Source organism: Aphelocoma coerulescens, unplaced genomic scaffold (genome assembly GCF_041296385.1).
Source record: "Aphelocoma coerulescens isolate FSJ_1873_10779 unplaced genomic scaffold, UR_Acoe_1.0 HiC_scaffold_175, whole genome shotgun sequence".
NCBI classification, from domain to species: Eukaryota; Metazoa; Chordata; class Aves; order Passeriformes; family Corvidae; genus Aphelocoma; species Aphelocoma coerulescens.
The window spans coordinates 187503-207208 of NW_027183523.1; the positions used below are offsets into that span (position 1 = coordinate 187503).

Genomic DNA, 19706 nt, shown 5'->3' on the forward strand with positions numbered 1-19706 from the left:
GGGCTGTTTTTGGGGTCGGGGCTCTGTGCCGGGGCTGTTTTTGGGGTGGGGGCTCCATTGCTCCATTCCAGGGCTGGTTTTGGGGTGGGGGCCCCATGCCAGGGCTGTTTTTGGGGATCGGGGCCTGTTTTTGGGGATGGGGGCTCCATGCCGAGGCTATTTTTGAGGTGGGGGCTATTTTGGGGGGGGCAGACGCTGTTTTTAGGGTCTCTACTGCACACCAGAGCTGTTTTTGGGGGGCGGGGGTCCCGTTTGTGCTCCCCCCCGCAGGTGTCGCAGCGGGGTCCGGTGCTGAAGACCCCCGGCTCGGCCGCGCTGACCGTGCAGTGGCCACTGGAGTTGCCCAACGGGAAGTGGCTCCTGTACCCCCTGAGCCTGGAGCTGGGCACCCCCCCCGTGCCCTGCAGCCCCCCCGCCAACCCCCTGCGCCTGGCGCTGGTGCGGAACCGGGGGGGGGGCCGGGGGTCCTGGGGGTGGCCAGAGGGGTCTGGGGGTGTCCTGGGGGTGTCCAAAGGTGTCCCTGGGGTGTCCCGAGGTGTCCCAAGGTGTCCCTGGGGTGTCCTGGGGTGTCCAAAGGTGTCCCTGGGGTGTCCCAAGGTGTCCCAAGGTGTCCCTGGGGTGTCCTGGGGTGTCCAGGAGGGGGGACAGGAGGTGGCCAGGGGTGTCCAAAGGTGTCCCTGGGGTGTCCTGGGGTGTCCTGGGGTGTCCCAGGGGTGTCCTGGGGGTGTCCAAAGGTGTCCCTGAGGTGTCCTGGGGTGTCCAAAGGTGTCCCAGGGGTGTCCTGGGGTGTCCTGAGGTGGCCAGGAGGGGACAGGAGGTTTCTAGGAGGTGGCCAGGGGTGTCCTGAGGTGTCCCAAGGTGTCCCTGGGGTGTCCCAAGGTGTCCCAAGGTGTCCCAGGGGTGTCCTTGGGTGTCCAAAGGTGTCCCAGGGGTGTCCTGAGGTGTCCAGGAGGGGGGACAGGAGGTGGCCAGGGGTGTCCAAAGGTGTCCCTGGGGTGTCCTGAGATGTCCCTGGGGTGTCCTGAGATGTCCCAAGGTGTCCCAGGGGTGTCCTGGGGTGTCCAAAGGTGTCCCTGGGGTGTCCTGGGGTGTCCTGAGGTGTCCAAAGGTGTCCCAGGGGTGGCCAGAGATGCCCAGGGTGCCTGGAGGGGAGGACAGTGGGTGTCCAGGGGTGTCCAGGGGTTGCTCAGGGGTGTCCAGTTGTGGCCAGGGGGTGGCCAGGGATGTCCTTGGGTGTCCAGAGAGTGTCCAGAGGGTGTCCAGGGGTACCCCAGGAGTGTCCAGGGGTTACCCAGGGGTGTCCAGTTGTGGCCAGGGGGTGGCCAGGGATGTCCTTGGGTGTCCAGAGGGGTGTCCAGAGGGGTGTCCAGAAACCAGGGGGTGCACAAGGAGCGTCCAGGGATGTCCAGGGGTGTCCGGGGGTCCCTGTCCACCCCCCTCACGCCAGTCCTTCCCCCCCCAGGAGCCGCCGGGCCGGGGGGACCCCCCCGAGGAGCCCCCGCCCCGCTCGTGGTGGGTGCCCACGGGGAGGAAGAGGAGGAACGTGACCCTGGTGAGCGGCGCTGGGGGGATTTGGGGGGGTCCCTGCCCGTGGGGGGCACCCGCTGTGGGGTGTCCCCGCTCTCGGGGTGTCACCAGGCCTGGGCTTTGGGGTCCTCCTGCTTTTGGGGTGTCCCTGTCCCCGGGATCCCCCCGTTCCTGGGGCGTTCCGGGGTGCCCCTTCTGCGGCACTGTCCCCTTTTGGGGTGTCCCCATTGTCGGGGTGTCCCCTTTTGGGGTGCCCCCGCTCTGGCATTGCCCCATTTGGGGCTGTCCCCATTCCCGGGCTGTTCCCATTGCCGAGGTCACTCCATTCTGGGGGTGTCCCCTCTGTCACCCCCGTGTGGCTGTCCCCCCCCAATCCCGGGGTGTCCCCTCTCTCTGTCACCCCCGTGTCGCTGTCCCCCCCCAATCCCGGGGTGTCCCCCCTCTCTGTCACCTCCGTGTCACCGTCCCCCCATCCTGGAATGTCCCCTCTCTCTGTCCCCTCTCTCTGTCACCCCCATCCTGGGTGTCCCCTCATCCCGGGGTGTCCCCTCTCTCTGTCACCCCCCCGTGTCGCTGTCCCCAGGACTGTCCCCTCTCTCTGTCCCCTCTCTCTGTCACCCCCTGTGTCACCGTCCCCCAATCCTGGGGTGTCCCCTCTCTCTGTCACCCCCGTTTCAGTGTCCCCCCATCCCAGGTGTCCCCTCTTTCTGTCACCCCCCTGTGTCGCTGTCCCCAGGACTGTCCCCTCTCTGTCACCCCCCAGGACCATCCCCTCTCTCTGTCACCCCCCAGGACTGTCCCCTTCTCTCTGTCCCCTCTCTCTGTCACCCCCATGTCGCTGTCCCCCCCATCCTGGGGTGTCCCCTCTCTCTGTCACCCCCATGTCGCTGTCCCCTCTCTCTGTCACCCCCCAGGACCGTCCCCTCTCTCTGTCACCCCCCAGGACTGTCCCCTTCTCGCTGTCCCCTCTCTCTGTCACCCCCCGGGACCGTCCCCTCTCTCTGTCACCCCCCAGGACTGTGCCCTTCTCTCTGTCCCCTCTCTCTGTCACCCCCATGTCGCTGTCCCCTCTCTCTGTCCCCTCTCTCTGTCACCCCCGTGTCGCTGTCCCCCCCATCCTGGGGTGTCCCCTCTCTCTGTCACCCCCATGTCGCTGTCCCCCCCATCCTGGGGTGTCCCCTCTCTCTGTCACCCCCCTTCTCGCTGTCCCCTCTCTCTGTCACCCCCCGGGACCGTCCCCTCTCTCTGTCACCCCCCAGGACTGTGCCCAGGGCACGGCGCGCTGCCGCCCGTTCCGGTGCCCGCTGCCCACCCTGGAGCGCTCGGAGCTGCGGGCGCGGGGCCGCCTCTGGAACGGGACCTTCCTGGAGGTGAGAGACCCCCGGCGAGGGGAGGGGGCTGGGGGAGGGTCCCGAGGCGGTGGGGAGGGGGCTCAGCCCGGCCTGGACCCCTCCCCGAATTCCCAGGAGTTCCTGGATGTGGAGAACCTGGAGCTGATCGTGCGCGCCGCCGTCTCGGTCACCTCCCCCCGCGGCAATGTCGTCATCAAGGATGCGGTGGCGCAGGTGGGACCCCCTTGGGGACATCCCTGGGATACCCTTGGGGACACCCTGGGGACACCCTGGGGACACCCCTTGGATACCCTTGGGATACCCTTGGGGACACCCCCGGCACCCCCTTGGGGACACCCCTGGGGACACCCTTGGGGACACCCTGGGGACACCCTTGGGGACATCCCTGGGATACCCTTGGGGACACCCCCGGCACCCCCTTGGGGACACCCCTGGGACACCCTTGGGGACACCTTGGGGACACCCCTGGGACCCCCTTGGGGACACCCTGGGGACACCCTTGGGGACACCCCCGGGACCCGTTGGGGACACCCCCAGCACCCCCTTGGGGACACCCCCTCAGGACACCCCTGGGGAGACCCCTGGGACCCCCCTTGGGGACACCCCCGGGACACCCTTGGGGACACCCTTGGGGACACCCCCAAGACCCCCTTGGGGACACCCCCGGGACCCAAATGACCCCACAATGACCCCGATGACCCCAATGACCCCAATGACCCCATTGACCCCACTGACCCCTCAATGACCCCACTGACCCCCCAATGACCCCACTGACCCCACTGACCCCTCAATGACCCCAATGACCCCAATGACCCCCCAATGACCTCACTGACCCCTCAATGACCCCACTGACCCCCCAATGACCCCACTGACCCCACTGACCCCTCAATGACCCCAATGACCCCACTGACCCCTCAATGACCCCACTGACCCTCAATGACCCCACTGACCCCCCAATGACCCCACTGACCCCACTGACCCCTCAATGACCCCAATGACCCCAATGACCCCCCAATGACCCCACTGACCCCTCAATGACCCCACTGACCCCCCAATGACCCCACTGACCCCACTGACCCCTCAATGACCCCAATGACCCCAATGACCCCCCAATGACCCCACTGACCCCTCAATGACCCCACTGCCCCCTCAATGACCCCAATGACTCCCTGATGACTCCAATGACCCCAATGACCCCTCAATGACCCCACTGACCCCAATGACCCCCAATGACCCCACTGACCCCCTCAATGACCCCAATGACCCCCCGATGACCCCATTGACCCCTCAATGACCCCACTGACCCCTCGATGACCCCACTGACCCCAATGACCCCCAATGACCCCACTGACCCCCTCAATGACCCCAATGACCCCCCGATGACCCCATTGACCCCTCAATGACCCCACTGACCCCTCGATGACCCCACTGCCCCCTCACTGTCCCCCCCAGATGGCCGTGTCCCTGCACCTGGACCCGGGCGTGGCCGTGGCCGCTGTGCCCTGGTGGGTGCTGCTGCTGGCGGCGCTGCTGGGGCTGCTGCTGCTGGCGCTGCTCGTGCTGGGGCTCTGGAAGGTGAGGGACCCCCCCCCCAGGACGTGTCACGACATATCGCGACGTATCGCGACGTATCGTGCCACGTCGTGCCTGCTGTGTCACCCCAGCTGTGTCGTGTCGTGTCATATCGCGACATATCGCGACATATCGCGACATATCGTGATATATCATGCCACGTCGTGCCTGCTGTGCCACCCCAGCTGTGTTGTGTCGTGTCATATCGCGACATATCGCGACATATCGCGACATATCGCGACGTAGCGCGACAGATCACGTCATATCATGCCACGCCGTGCCACGTCGTGCCACCCCAGCTGTGTCGTGTCGTGCCTTATTGTCTCATATCGCGACATATCGCGACATATCGTGATATATCATGCCACGTCATGCCTGCTGTGCCACCCCAACGGTGTTGTGTCGTGTCATATCGCGACATATCGTGATATATCGTGCCACGTCATGCCTGCTGTGCCACCCCAGCTGTGTCGTGTCGTGTCATATCGCGACATATCGCGACAGATCACGTCATATCATGCCACGCCGTGCCTGCCGTGTCACCCCAGCTGTGCCACGTCGTGTCATGTCGCGACATGTCGTGCCATATCGTGCCATGTCGTGCCACCCCAGCTGTGTCGTGTCCTGTCTTGTTGTCTCGTATCGTGACATATCGCGACAGATCACGTCATATCATGCCACGTCGTGCCTGCTGTGCCACCCCAGCTGTGTCGTGTCGTGTCATATCGTGACATATCGCGACATATCGCAACATATCGTGCCATTTTGGGACACATCGTGCCTGCTGTGCCACCCCAGCTGCGTCGTGTCGTGTCATATCGCGACATATCACGACATATCGCGACATATCGCGACATATCGCGACGTAGCGCGACAGATCACGTCATATCATGCCACGCCGTGCCACGTCGTGCCACCCCAGCTGTGTCGTGTCGTGTCATACCGCGACATACCGCGACATATCGTGATATATCATGCCACGTCGTGCCTGCTGTGCCACCCCAGCTGTGTTGTGTCGTGTCATATCGCGACATATCGCGACGTATCGCGACGTATCGTGCCACGTCGTGCCTGCTGTGCCGCCCCAGCTGTGTCGTGTCGTGTCATATCGCGACATATCGCGACGTATCGCGACGTATCGTGCCACGTCGTGCCTGCTGTGCCACCCCAACGGTGTTGTGTTGTGTCATATCGCGACATATCGCGACATATCGTGATATATCGTGCCACATCGTGCCTGCTGTGCCACCCCAGCTGTGTCGTGTCGTGCCATATCGCGATATATCACGACATATTGCGACATATCACGACAGATCACGTCATATCATGCCACGTCGTGCCTGCTGTGCCACCCCAGCTGTGTCGTGTCGTGTCATATCGTGACATATCGCGACGTATCGCGACATATCGCGACGTAGCGCGACGTAGCGCGACAGATCACGTCATATCATGCCACGCCGTGCCACGTCGTGCCACCCCAGCTGTGTCGTGTCGTGTCATACCGCGACATACCGCGACATATCGCGACATACCGCGACATACCGCGACATATCGCGACATATCGCGACATATCGCGACATATCGCGATATATCGCGCTATATCGTGACACGCGGTGCCTTCTCTCGCCCCCCTGTCCGCAGCTGGGGTTCTTCCGGCGGGCGCGGGCGCCGCCCCCGGCCGTGCCGCAGTTCCGGGCCGTGCGGATCCCACGGGAGCAGCGGCCGCACGTCCACGAGGGCCGGACCGGGACCATCCAGCGGCGGGAATGGGCGGCCAGCCCCGGCGGGAAGGGGGACGCGGACAGGGACGGGGACGGGCCTCGGACCCCCGGATCCGCCTGAGGGACCCCCCGGATCCGCCTGAGGGACCCCCCTGGATCCGCCTGAGGGACCCCCCGGATCCGCCTGAGGGACCCCCCGGATCCGCCTCAGGGACCCCCGGATCCGCCTGAGGGATCCCCCGGATCCGCCTGAGGGACCCCCCGGATCCGCCTGAGGGACCCCCCTGGATCCGCCTGAGGGACCCCCCGGATCCGCCTCAGGGACCCCCGGATCTGCCTGAGGGACCCCCTGGATCCGCCTGAGGGACCCCCGGATCCGCCTCAGGGACCCCCGGATCCGCCTCAGGGACCCCCAAGATCCGCCTCAGGGACCCCCCGGATCCGCCTGAGGGACCCCCGGATCCGCCTGAGGGCCCCCAGATCTGCCTGAGGGACCCCCAGATCCGCCTGAGGGACCCCCAGATCCGCCTGAGGGGCCCCCGGATCCGCCTGAGGGACCCCCCCGGATCCGCCTGAGGGACCCCCGGATCCGCCTGAGGGACCCCCCGGATCCGCCTGAGGGACCCCCGGATCTGCCTGAGGGCCCCCAGATCTGCCTGAGGGACCCCCAGATCCGCCTGAGGGACCCCCAGATCCGCCTGAGGGGCCCCCGGATCCGCCTGAGGGGCCCCCAGATCCGCCTGAGGGACCCCCCCGGATCCGCCTCAGGGATCCCCCGGATCCGCCTGAGGGACCCCCCGGATCTGCCTGAGGGGCCCCCGGATCCGCCTGAGGGACCCCCCGGATCTGCCTGAGGGACCCCCCGGATCCGCCTGAGGGACCCCCGGATCCGCCTGAGGGACCCCCGGATCCACCTGAGGGACCCCCCGGATCCGCCTCAGGGACCCCCCGGATCCGCCTGAGGGACCCCCCTGGATCCGCCTCAGGGACCCCCCCGGATCCGCCTGAGGGACCCCCCGGATCCGCCTCAGGGACCCCCCGGATCCGCCTGAGGGACCCCCCAGATCCGCCTCAGGGACCCCCTGGATCCGCCTGAGGGACCCCCGGGGCGTGGGGTGGGGTGGGCACGGGGTGGACACGGGACGGGGATGGGGATGGACATGGGATGGACTCGGGATGTGGGATAATGGACACGGGACATGGACACGGGACAGGACATGGACAGGGGACACGGACACAGGACAGGGGACACAGGACAGGACACGGACATAGGACAGGACATGGACACAGGACAGGGGACACGGACACAGGACAGACAGGGGACACAGGACAGGACACGGACATTGGGACAGGGGACAGGGGACACAGGACAGGACATGGAAATTGGGACATGGGACAGGGGACACGGACACAGGACAGGACACGGACAGGGGACACAGGACAGGACACGAACACAGGACAGGGGACACGGACAGGGGACATGGGACAGGACATGGACACAGGACAGGGGACACGGACAGGACACAGACAGGGGACACAGGACAGGACACGGACATTGGGACAGAGGACATGGGACAGGGGACACGGACACAGGACAGGGGACAGGACATGGACAGGGGACAGAGGACATGGGACAGGGGACACGGACAGGACAGGACAGGACAGGACAGGACAGAGGACACGGGACAGGACACAGACAGGGGACACGGACACAGGGCAGGACATGGACAGGGGACAGGACACGGACAGGGGACACGGGACAGGGGACATGGGACAGGGGACACAGGACAGGACAGGGGACACGGACAGGGGACATGGGACAGGACACGGACACAGGACAGGGGACAGGACATGGACAGGGGACAGAGGACATGGGACAGGGGACACGGACAGGACACGGACAGGGGACACAGGACAGGGGACATGGGACAGGGGACACAGGACAGGACAGGGGACACAGGAAAGGACACAGGACAGGACAGGGGATACAGGACAGGGGACACGGGACAGGACATGGATAGGGGACAAGGGACACAGGACACGGACACAGGACAGGGCAGGACAGGGGACACAGGACAGGACACAGACAGGGGACACGGACACAGGACAGGACACGGACACAGGACAGGACACGGACAGGGAACAGGGGACACGGACACAGGACAGGACCCAGACATTGGGACATTGGACAGGACACACGGACACAGGACAGGACACGGACACAGGACACACGGACACAGGACAGGACACAGGACACAAGACACAGGACCCGGACATTGGGACAGGGACAGGCCCAGGAAAGGCCCCACGGAGGCCCCACAATGTCCTGGAGCACCCGGGATGGGCAGTGGCCGGACAGAGCCATCGGCCCAGGGGCCACTTGGGCCCCAGGGGTCACTTGGGTCCTGGGGGTCACTTGGGTCCCAGGGGTCACTTGGGCCCTGGGGGGTCACTTCGGTCCCGGGGGTCACTTGGGTCCTGGGGGTCACTTTGGTCCCGGGGGTCACTTGGGTCCCGGGGGGTCACTTGGGTCCTGGGGGGTCACTTGGGTCCCGGGGGTCACTTGGGTCCTGGGGGTCACTTGGGTCCCAGGGGTCACTTGGGCCCCAGGGGTCACTTGGATCCTGGGGGGTCACTTGGGTCCTGGGGGTCACTTTTTGTCCCCAATAAAAAGCGCTGACCCCACACAGAGCCCGAGTCCTCCTTCAGCGTCCAGGAGTGGGCGCCATGATGGGTGTGGTGGCCGCCATGATGGGTGTGGCGGCCGCCATGATGGGTGTGGCGGCCGCCATGATGGCTGTGACCGTGATGCCGCCATGATAAATGTGGCAGCCCCCGTAATGGGAATTGCCGCTTCGCCACCAGGCCAAGCCGTGTCTCCCGGACTAACGGGACACGTCCCCGCCCCACCTCTCGGTCCGGCCGCCGCGGACCCGCCACAAACCCGGCAACGGCGCCTGAAGCGCGGCGAGCGCAGCTTTGTCCACACTCAAGATGGCGCCGCGCCGAGACACTCAATATGGCGGCCGCGCCGTGGCGTAATGACGTCATTCTCCTTCCGGCACGGGCCGGAAGAGGCGCGGCCATGGCGGCGCGGAGCTGCCGGGGCTGGTGAGGCCGGGGAGACCTTGGGGACACCGGGGGGACTTTGGGGACACCGGGAGGACCTTGGGGACACCGGGGGGACTTTGGGGACACCGGGGGTGCTGTTTGGAACCCCCCCCAAAAGCAACCCCTCTTTCCCGCAGCTCTTGAGCCACGATCCCCCCGCTTTTTTTTTTTTTTTTTGAATAAAAACCACCACTCGATTTTCTTTAAAAAAAACCAAAAAAAAAAAAAAAAAAGAAAAATAGATTTTTTTTTATTCCAAGCCCTTTTTTTTTTTTGGGGGGGGGAGGGGGTGGGGGGATATCGGGGTCTCCTCAGCGCGGGAGCGGCCGCCGCCCCTTCTTCCTCCTCTTGTGCTTCGTGTCCCCCCTTGGGGGAACCCCCTCGGCCCGGGGGGGTCCCTGCGGGGGTCCCGCGGCACCGGGGGGGGTCGGGAAAACCCCCCCGAATTCCCCCGGTGCCGAAGTTCCCTGGAAAACGCGGGCCAGGAAATCCTGGAGGTCGGCGGGGGTGGGGGGGCTGCCCTTGGGGGGGGCCCTGGGGGAACAAAGGGGGGGTTGGGAGGGGGTGGGGACACACCTGGAGACCCCCGGATACCCCCTGGATATCCCCGGACACGCCCTGGACACTCCCTGGACACCCCCCGGTCACTCCTGGACACCCCCTGGACACCCCCGGCCACCCCTGGCCACTTCTGGACACCCCCTGGACACCCCTGGCCCTCCCTGGTCACTCCTGGACAGCCCCTGGCCATCCCTGGACACCCTCAACCATCCCTGGTCACTCCTGGACACCTCCCTGGCCATCCCTGGACACCCCCTGGTCACTCCTGGACACCCCCTGGACACCCCTGGCCATCCCTGGACACCCCCTGGTCACTCCTGGACACCCTCAACCATCCCTGGCCACCCCCTGGCCATTCCTAGACACCCCTGGCCACTTCTGGACACCCCCTGGTCATTCCTGGACACCCCCTGGTCACTCCTGGCCACTCCCCAGTCACTCCTAGACACCCCTGGCCATCCCTGGACACCCCCTGGTCACTCCTGGACACCTCCCTGGCCATCCCTGGCCACCCCTGGACACCCCCTGGTCACTCCTGGTCACCCCCTGGCCATCCCTGGTCACTCCTGGACACCCCCTGGCCATCTCTGGACACCCCCGGCCATCCTGGACACCCCCTGGTCACTCCTGGTCACCCCCTGGTCACTTCTGGACACCCCCTGGTCACTCCTAGACACCCCTGGCCATTCCTGGTCACCCCCTGGTCACTCCTGGTCATCCCCTGGCCAACCCTGGACACCCCCTGGCCATCCCTGGACACCCTCAACCATCCCTGGTCACTCTGGACACCTCCCTGGCCATCTCTGGACACCCCTTGGTCACTCCTGGATACCCCCTGGACACCCCTGGTCACTCCTGGACACCCCCTGGTCACTCCCTGGCCATCCCTGGTCACTCCTGGACACCTCCCTGGCCATCCCTGGTCACTCCTGGACAGCCCCTGGTCACTCCTGGTCACCCTCTGGCCATCCCTGGTCACCCTCTGGCCATCCCTGGTCACTCCTGGCCATCCCTGGTCACTCCTGGACAGCCCCTGGCCATCCCTGGACACCCCCTGGACACTCCCTGGACACCCCTGGCCCTCCCTGGTCACTCCTGGTCACCCCCTGGCCATCCCTGGACACCTCCCTGGTCACTCCTGGACACCCCTGGCCACCCCCTGGTCACTCCTGGACACCCCCTGGTCACTCCTGGACACCCCCTGGTCACTCCTGGACACCCTCAACCATCCCTGGCCACCCCCTGGCCATTCCTAGACACCCCTGGCCACTTCTGGACACCCCCTGGTCACTCCTGGCCACTCCCCGGTCACTCCTAGACACCCCTGGCCATCCCTGGACACCCCCTGGTCACTCCTGGACACCCCTGGTCACTCCTGGTCACTCCTTGGCCATCCCTGGTCATTCCTGGACACCCCCTGGCCATCCCTGGACCCCCCCCGGTCACTCCTGGTCACCTCCCTGGCCATCCCTGGCCATCCCTGGTCACTCCTGGTCACCCTCTGGCCATCCCTGGTCACTCCTGGCCACCCCTGGTCACTCCTGGACACCCCCTGGCCATCCCTGGACCCCCCCCGGTCACTCCTGGACCCCCCCCGGTCACTCCTGGCCACCCCCTCCTCCCCCCCCAGGACTGACCGCTGGCGTCCGGCCGCCGTGGCCGTCCTGGCGCTGAAGGACAGGTGGTAGGGGGCTCGGTGGCTGTCCGGGGAGATGGCCACACGCTGGCAGCCGGCCCACTCTGGGGGGACAGAGATGGGGGGACAGCCGGTCACGGGGACCCCAGAGACCCCCGGGGCTGGGGGGTGGCACCACCTGGGGCTGGGGGCTGTGTCACCCCCCTGGGTGGGGTCTGGGGGCTCTGTCACCCCCTGGGTTGGGGCTGGGGGCTCTGTCACCCCCCCTGGGTGGGGTTTGGGGGCTCTGTCACCCCCTGGGTTGGGTCTGGGGGGTTCTGTCACCTCCTGGGTTGGGGCTGGGGGCTCTGTCACCCCCCAGGGGTCTGGGGGCTCTGTCATCTCCCTGGGTTGGGTCTGGGGGCTCTGTCACCCCCTGGGTTGGGGCTGGGGGCTCTGTCACCCCTGGTCTGGGGGTTCTGTCAGCCCCCAGGTTGGGTTTGGGGGCTGTCACCCCCCTGGGGTCTGGGGACTCTGTCACCCCTGGGTCTGGGGTCTCTGTCACCCCCCCAGGTTGCCCTGGGCTCTCTGTCACCCCCCAGGTTGCCCTGGGCTCTCTGTCACCCCCCCAGGTTGCCCTGGTGTCTGTGTCACCCCCAGGTTGCCCTGGGGTCTGTGTCACCCGCAGGTCTGGGGTCTCTGTCACCCCCCAGGTCTGGGGGCTCTGTCACCCCCAGGTTGCCCTGGGCTCTCTGTCACCCCCCAGGTGGCTCTGGGCTCTCTGTCACCCCTCCAGGTTGCCCTGGTGTCTTTGTCACCCCCCAGGTTGCCCTGGGGTCTGTGCCACCCGCAGGTCTGGGGTCTCTGTCACCCCCCAGGTCTGGGGGCTCTGTCACCCCCAGGTGGCCCTGGGCTCTCTGTCACCTCCCAGGTGGCCCTGGGCTCTCTGTCACCCCCCAGGTTGCCCTGGTGTCTGTGTCACCCCCAGGTGGCCCTGGGCTCTCTGTCACCCCCAGGTTGCCCTGGTGTCTGTGTCACCCCCAGGTGGCCCTGGGCTCTCTGTCACCCCCCAGGTTGCCCTGGTGTCTGTGCCACCCGCAGGTGTGTCTGTGCCACCCGCAGGTGTGTCTGTGCCACCCGCAGGTGTGTCTGTGCTCCGTGTGCCCGCTGCCCTCTCACCGGTGACATCGTAGACGTGCCCGTCCATGCGGGCCAGGTAGGTGACCTTGAGGCCGAGCAGGCTGGACTCTGCCCACAGGTCACCCTCGTCGGCCGCGTGCCACCCCCCGCACTCGGCGCAGTAGCGGGCACTGCGGGGGTCCCTGTCCAGCTGGAAGCGCCTGTGGGGACATTGGGGACACCGTGAGACCCTCACACGGGGACACCGTGGCACCCCTGGGACATGGGGACACCGTGGCACCCTCAGGGACATGGGGACACCGTGGCACCCTCACACAGGGACACCGTGGCACCCCTGGGACATGGGGACACCGTGACACCCTCAGGGACATGGGGACACCGTGGCACCCCAGGGACATGGGGACACCGTGGCACCCTCACACAGGGACACCGTGGCACCCCTGGGACATGGGGACACCGTGGCACCCCAGGGACATGGGGACACCGTGGCACCCTCACACAGGGACACCGTGGCACCCCTGGGACATGGGGACACCGTGACACCCTCAGGGACATGGGGACACCCCCAGGACATGGGGACACCATGACACCCTCAGGGACATGGGGACACCCCCAGGACATGGGGACACCCCCAGGACATGGGGACACCATGACACCCTCAGGGACATGGGGACACCCTGGGACATGGGGACACCCCCAGGACATGGGGACAACCCCAGGACATGGGGACACTGTGACACCCTGGGACATGGGGACACCCCCAGGACATGGGGACACTGTGACACCCTGGGACATGGGGACCCTGTGACACCCTCAGGGACACTGTGACACCCTCACACAGGGACACTGTGACACCCTGGGACATGGGGACACCGTGGCACCCTCAGGGACATGGGGACACCGTGGCACCCTCACACAGGGACACCGTGGCACCCCTGGGACATTGGGGACACCGTTGCACCCTCACACAGGGACACCGTGGCACCCTGGGACATGGGGACACCGTGGCACCCTCAGGGACATGGGGACACCGTGGCACCCTCACACAGGGACACCGTGGCACCCTCAGGGACATGGGGACACTGTGACACCCCAGGACACGATGGCAGCAGGGGACACCGTGTCCCCCCAGTGCTGTCCCCGAGCCCCCCTCACCCTTTGGGGACACTGACACCCTGGGACATGGGGACCCTGTGACACCCCTGGGACATGGGGACACCCCCAGGACATGGGGACACCATGACACCCTCAGGGACATGGGGACACCCTGGGACATGGGGACACCCCCAGGACATGGGGACAACCCCAGGACATGGGGACACTGTGACACCCTGGGACATGGGGACACCCCCAGGACATGGGGACACTGTGACACCCCCAGGACATGGGGACACCCTCAGGGACATGGGGACACCGTGACACCCCTGGGACATGGGGACACCCCCAGGACACGGGGACACCCCCAGGACATGGGGACACCGTGACACCCTGGGACATGGGGACACCCCCAGGACATGGGGACACCATGACACCCTCAGGGACATGGGGACACCCCCAGGACATGGGGACACCGTGGCACCCTGGAACATGGGGACACCCCCAGGACACGGGGACACCCCCAGGACACGGGGACACTGTGACACCCTCAGGGACATGGGGACACCGTGACACCCTGGGACATGGGGACACCCCCAGGACATGGGGACACCCCCAGGACATGGGGACACCGTGACACCCTCAGACAGGGACACCGTGTCCCCCCAGTGCTGTCCCCGAGCCCCCCTGGCCCCTGTCCCCGCTGTCCCCACCTGTGGCGTCCCCCGCAGCGGGTGCAGCCCATGGCATCCATGGCATCCCTGAACTCCTCCTGCAGCCGGCCCAGGAACGCGCCCAGCGCCCGCGCCAGCTCCCCCTGCGCCAGCTGCTTCCTGGCACCCAAAAATGGGGAGTTTTAACCCAAAATATGGCATTGACACCCCAAAAAATGGGAATTACAGCCCTAAAAACACCCTCACAGCGCCCGCGCCAGCTCCCCCTGCGCCAGCTGCTTCCTGGCACCCAAAAATGGGGAGTTTTAACCCAAAATATGGGAATTATAGCCCAAAATACGGGATTCTGACCCCAAAAATGGGAATTATAGCCCAAAAATGGGAATTACAGCCCTAAAAACACCCCCACAGCGCCCGCGCCAGCTCCCCCTGCGCCAGCTGCTTCCTGGCACCCAAAAATGGGGAGTTCTAACCCAAAATATGGCATTGACACCCCAAAAAATGGGAATTATAGCCCAAAAATTGGGAATTACAGCCCTAAAAACACCCCCACAGCGCCCGCGCCAGCTCCCCCTGCGCCAGCTGCTTCCTGGCACCCAAAAATGGGGAGTTTTAACCCAAAATAAGGGATCCCACCTCCCAAAACCACCATCCCCACCCGAAAATGGGGGTCCTACCCCCTAAACCCCCCCAAAACGGGGCCCTACCCCTCCCAAACCACCATCCCCACCCCAAAATGGGGGTCCCACCTCCTAAACCCCCCCAAAATGGGGTCCTACTGCCCCAAAACCACCATCCCCACCCCAAAATGGGGGTCCTACCCCCCCAACCCCCCCCCAAAACGGGGTCCCACCCCCGAAACCCCCCCAAAACGGGGTCCCACCCCCCTAAACCCTCCCCAAAACGGGGTCCCACCTCCCAACCACCCCCCAAATGGGGTCCTACCCCCCTAAACCCCCCCCCAAACGGGGTCCTACCGCTCCCAAACCACCATCCCCACCCCAAAAGGGGTCCCACCTCCCATTCCCACCCCCCAAACGGGGTCCTACCCCCCTAACCCCCCCCCCCAAAACGGGGTCTTACCCCTCCCAAACACCCCAAAAGATAGGGGTCCTACCCCTCCCAAAGCACCATCCCCACCCCAAAATGGGGGTCCCGCCTCCTAAACCCCCCCAAACCGGGGTCCTAAACCCCCCAAACCGGGGTCCTACCCCCCTGAACCCCCCCCAAAACAGGGTCCTACCCCCCTAAACCCCCCCCAAAACGGGGGTCCCACCTGCGAAACCGCCCCCCAAAACGGGGTCCTACTGCCCCAAAATCACCATCCCCACCCCAAAACGGGGGTCCCACCTCCCATCCCCACCCCAAACCGGGGTCCCACCCCGTAAACCCCCCCAAAACGGGGTCCTACCCCCCCAAAGCCACCATCCCCACCCCAAAATGGGGTCCTACCCCCCTAAACCCCCCCAAACCGGGGTCCCACCCCCCCAAACCCCTCCAAACCGGGGTCCCACCCCCTCAAACCCCCCCAAAACGGGGTCCCACCCCCTTAAACTCCCCCAAACCGGGGCCCTACCCCCCTAAACCCCCCCCAAAACGGGGTCCTACCGCTCCCAAACCACGATCCCTACCCCAAAATGGGGGTCCCACCTCCTAAACCACCCCCAAAACTGAGGTCCCACCTCCCATCCCCACCCCAAACCGGGGTCCTACCCCCCCAAACCGGGGACCCCCCTATCCCCCTAAACCCTCCCCAAAACGGGGTCCCACCCCCTTAAACTCCCCCCAAACCGGGGTCCTACCCCCTTAAACCCCCTCAAAACGGGGTCCCACCCCCCTAAACCTCCCCAAAACGGGGTCCCACCTCCCAAACCCCTCCAAACCGGGCTCCTACCCCCCCAACCCCCCCCAAACCGGGGTCCTACCCCCCCAAACCCCTCCAAACGGGGTCCTACCCCCCTAAACCCCCCCCCCAAACGGGGCCCTACCCCCCCAACCCCCCCCCAAACGGGGCCCTACCCCCCCAACCCCCCCCCCCCAAACCAGGGTCCTACCCCCCCAACCTCCCCCCAAACCGGGGTCCTACCCCCTCAAACCCCCCCAAACCGGGGTCCTACCCCCTCAAACCCCTCCAAAACGGGATCCTACCCCCCTAAACCCCCTCAAAACGGGGTCCTACCCCCCAACCCCCCCCCAAACCGGGGTCCCACCCCCCCAAACCCTCCAAACCGGGGTCCTACCCCCCCAAACCCCCCCAAAACGGGGTCCTACCCCCCTAAACCCTCCCCAAAACGGGGTCCCACCCCCTTAAACTCCCCCCAAACCGGGGTCCTACCCCCTTAAACCCCCTCAAAACGGGGTCCCACCCCCCTAAACCTCCCCAAAACGGGGTCCCACCTCCCAAACCCCTCCAAACCGGGCTCCTACCCCCCCAACCCCCCCCAAACTGGGGTCCTACCCCCCCAAACCCCTCCAAACCGGGGTCCTACCCCCTCAAACCCCCCCAAAACGGGGTCCTACCCCCCCAACCCCTCCAAACCGGGGTCCTACCCCCCCAAACCCCTCCAAACCGGGCTCCTACCCCCTCAAACCCCCCCAAAACGGGGTCCTACCCCCCCCAACCCCTCCAAACCGGGGTCCTACCTCCCCCAACCCCCCCCCAAACCGGGGTCCTGCCCCCCCAACCCCCCCCCAAACCGGGGTCCTACCCCCCCAACCCCCCCCCAAACCGGGGTCCCACCCCCCCAAACCCTCCAAACCGGGGTCCTACCCCCCCAAACCCCCCCAAAACGGGGTCCTACCCCCCTAAACCCTCCCCAAAACGGGGTCCCACCCCCTTAAACTCCCCCCAAACCGGGGTCCTACCCCCTTAAACCCCCTCAAAACGGGGTCCCACCCCCCCTAAACCTCCCAAAACGGGGTCCCACCTCCCAAACACCCCAAAACGGGGTCCTACCCCCTCAAACCCCCCCAAACCGGGGTCCTACCCCCCCAAACCCCCCCAAAACGGGGTCCTACCTCCCAACCCCCCCCCAAACGGGGTCCTACCCCCCTAAACCCCCCCCCAAACGGGGCCCTACCCCCCCAACCCCCCCCCCCCCAAACCAGGGTCCTACCCCCCCAACCTCCCCCCAAACCGGGGTCCTACCCCCTCAAACCCCCCCAAACCGGGGTCCTACCCCCTCAAACCCCTCCAAAACGGGATCCTACCCCCCTAAACCCCCTCAAAACGGGGTCCTACCCCCCAACCCCCCCCCCAAACCGGGGTCCCACCCCCCCAAACCCTCCAAACCGGGGTCCTACCCCCCCAAACCCCCCCAAAACGGGGTCCTACCCCCCTAAACCCTCCCCAAAACGGGGTCCCACCCCCTTAAACTCCCCCCAAACCGGGGTCCTACCCCCTTAAACCCCCTCAAAACGGGGTCCTACCCCCCTAAACCTCCCCAAAACGGGGTCCCACCTCCCAAACCCCTCCAAACCGGGCTCCTACCCCCCCAACCCCCCCCAAACCGGGGTCCTACCCCCCCAAACCCCTCCAAACCGGGGTCCTACCCCCTCAAACCCCCCCAAAACGGGGTCCTACCCCCCCCAACCCCTCCAAAACGGGGTCCTACCCCCCTAAACCCTCCCCAAAACGGGGTCCTACCCCCCTAAACCCTCCCCAAAACGGGGTCCCACCTCCCAAACCCCCCCAAAACGGGGTCCTACCCCTCCCAAACCCCCCCCAAAACGGGGTCCTACTCCCCCAGACCGGGGTCCTACCCCCCTAAACCCCCCCCCAAACGGGGCCCTACCCCCCCAACCCCCCCCCCCAAACCGGGGTCCTACCCCCTCAAACCCCTCCAAAACGGGATCCTACCCCCCTAAACCCCCTCAAATCAGGGTCCTACCCCTCCCAAACCCCCCCAAAACGGGGTCCTACTCCCCCAAACCCCTCCAAACCAGGGTCCAACCCCCCCAAACCCCTCCAAACCGGGGTCCTACCCCCCCAACCCCCCCCCAAACCGGGGTCCTACCCCCCCAAACCCCTCCAAACCGGGGTCCTACACCCCAACCCCCCCCAAACCGGGGTCCTACCCCCCCAAACCCCCCCCCCAAACTCACGTCTCGTACTCGCGGCGCCTCTCGGGGCTGCTCACCCGCTCCCAGCCCGCCCGCAGCACCTTGAACGCCGCCTCCGCCCGGGGGTCGCGGCTCTTATCGGGGTGCACCTGGCAAGGGGGGACAACCCTCAGGGGTCCCTCGGGGTTGTCCCCACACCAGGCCCCCCCCCCCCCGGATGTCCCCAACCCGGGTTTGACCCCCACCAGCACGGCCAGCCGCCGGTACGCCCGCCGCAGCTCCGTGTCACTCGCCGTGGGCTCCACGCCGAGCACCAGGAACGGGTCCAGCTCTTCTTCGGCCACTTCGGCCATGGCTACCAAACGGGCCACCTCCTCCTCGCCACCCGAGGGGACACCGGCGAGGCTCCTCCGCCGCTGTAGCCACTCCCGGAGCAGCTCCCGGCAGCGGCGGAGCCCCGCGGAAGCTCCGCGGAGGAAGAAGCGGAGCCCGCCGAGGAGGAGGAGGAGGAGCAGCAGCAGCAGCGCCAGCAGCGCCCCGAGAAGCCGCAGGCACAGCGCGACCCCCCGCCCGGCCACCCGGAGGGACCCCCGGTGGCCTTTCCCGGTGGTCCCTTGGTCCTCCTCGTGCTGTTGTCGCGCTCGCCGCCGCGTCCTCCGGGTGTTGGTGTTGTGGTCACCCTCCGGGATTCCCCGGTGCCGACAGCCGAGGCCACACGCGATGGCCCGGGAGGGGCTCGGGGGAGCGGCTGGGGGGCCCCGGCAACCGCAGCGACCCCCGGGGTTGGGGACACTGCCGGGGTTGGGGACACCACCGGGGTTGGGGACACTCCCCGGGACCGGCGACGCCACCGGGGCTGGGACACCACCGGGGTTGGGGACACTCCCGGGACTGGGGACACCACCGGGGTTGGGGACACTGCCGGGGCTGGGGACACTCCTGGGGTTGGGGACACTCCCGGGACTGGGGACGCCACCGGGGCTGGGGACACCGCCGGGGTTGGGGACACCACCGGGACTGGGGACACTCCCGGGGCTGGGGACACCCTCAGGGCTGGGGACACCACCGGGGTTGGGGACGCCACCGGGGCTGGGGACACTCCTGGGGTTGGGGACACTCCTGGGACCGGCGACGCCACCGGGGCTGGGGACACCGCCGGGGTTGGGGACACCGCCGGGGTTGGGGACACTCCCGGGACTGGGGACACCCTCAGGGCTGGGGACACCCACCGGGGTTGGGGACGCCACCGGGGCTGGGGACACTGCCGGTGTTGGGG

At 66.5% G+C, this 19706-nt stretch overlaps 2 protein-coding genes across 2 annotated transcripts in view; one reads left to right on the forward strand and one right to left on the reverse strand.

Moving 5' to 3' along the window:
* ITGA7 (integrin subunit alpha 7) overlaps nucleotides 1–6665 on the forward strand; it is a 36267-nt gene extending 29602 nt beyond the window's left edge. The window contains 6 exon segments of the mRNA XM_068998802.1: nucleotides 271–438; nucleotides 1463–1552; nucleotides 2787–2897; nucleotides 2994–3092; nucleotides 4332–4454; nucleotides 6093–6665. Of these exon segments, the coding sequence (XP_068854903.1) occupies nucleotides 271–438; nucleotides 1463–1552; nucleotides 2787–2897; nucleotides 2994–3092; nucleotides 4332–4454; nucleotides 6093–6293 (792 nt within the window). The 3' untranslated portion in view covers nucleotides 6294–6665.
* Nucleotides 6666–9570: 2905 nt separating this feature from the next.
* Nucleotides 9571–19014, reverse strand: DNAJC14 (DnaJ heat shock protein family (Hsp40) member C14; the record flags this gene model as incomplete). The annotated part of the gene is made up of 6 exons (XM_068998803.1): nucleotides 9571–9817; nucleotides 11482–11584; nucleotides 12639–12799; nucleotides 14408–14527; nucleotides 18473–18579; nucleotides 18676–19014. Coding segments are annotated over 6 exons (1053 nt in total), but the record flags the coding sequence as incomplete, so codon positions are not given.
* Nucleotides 19015–19706: the final 692 nt, after the last annotated feature.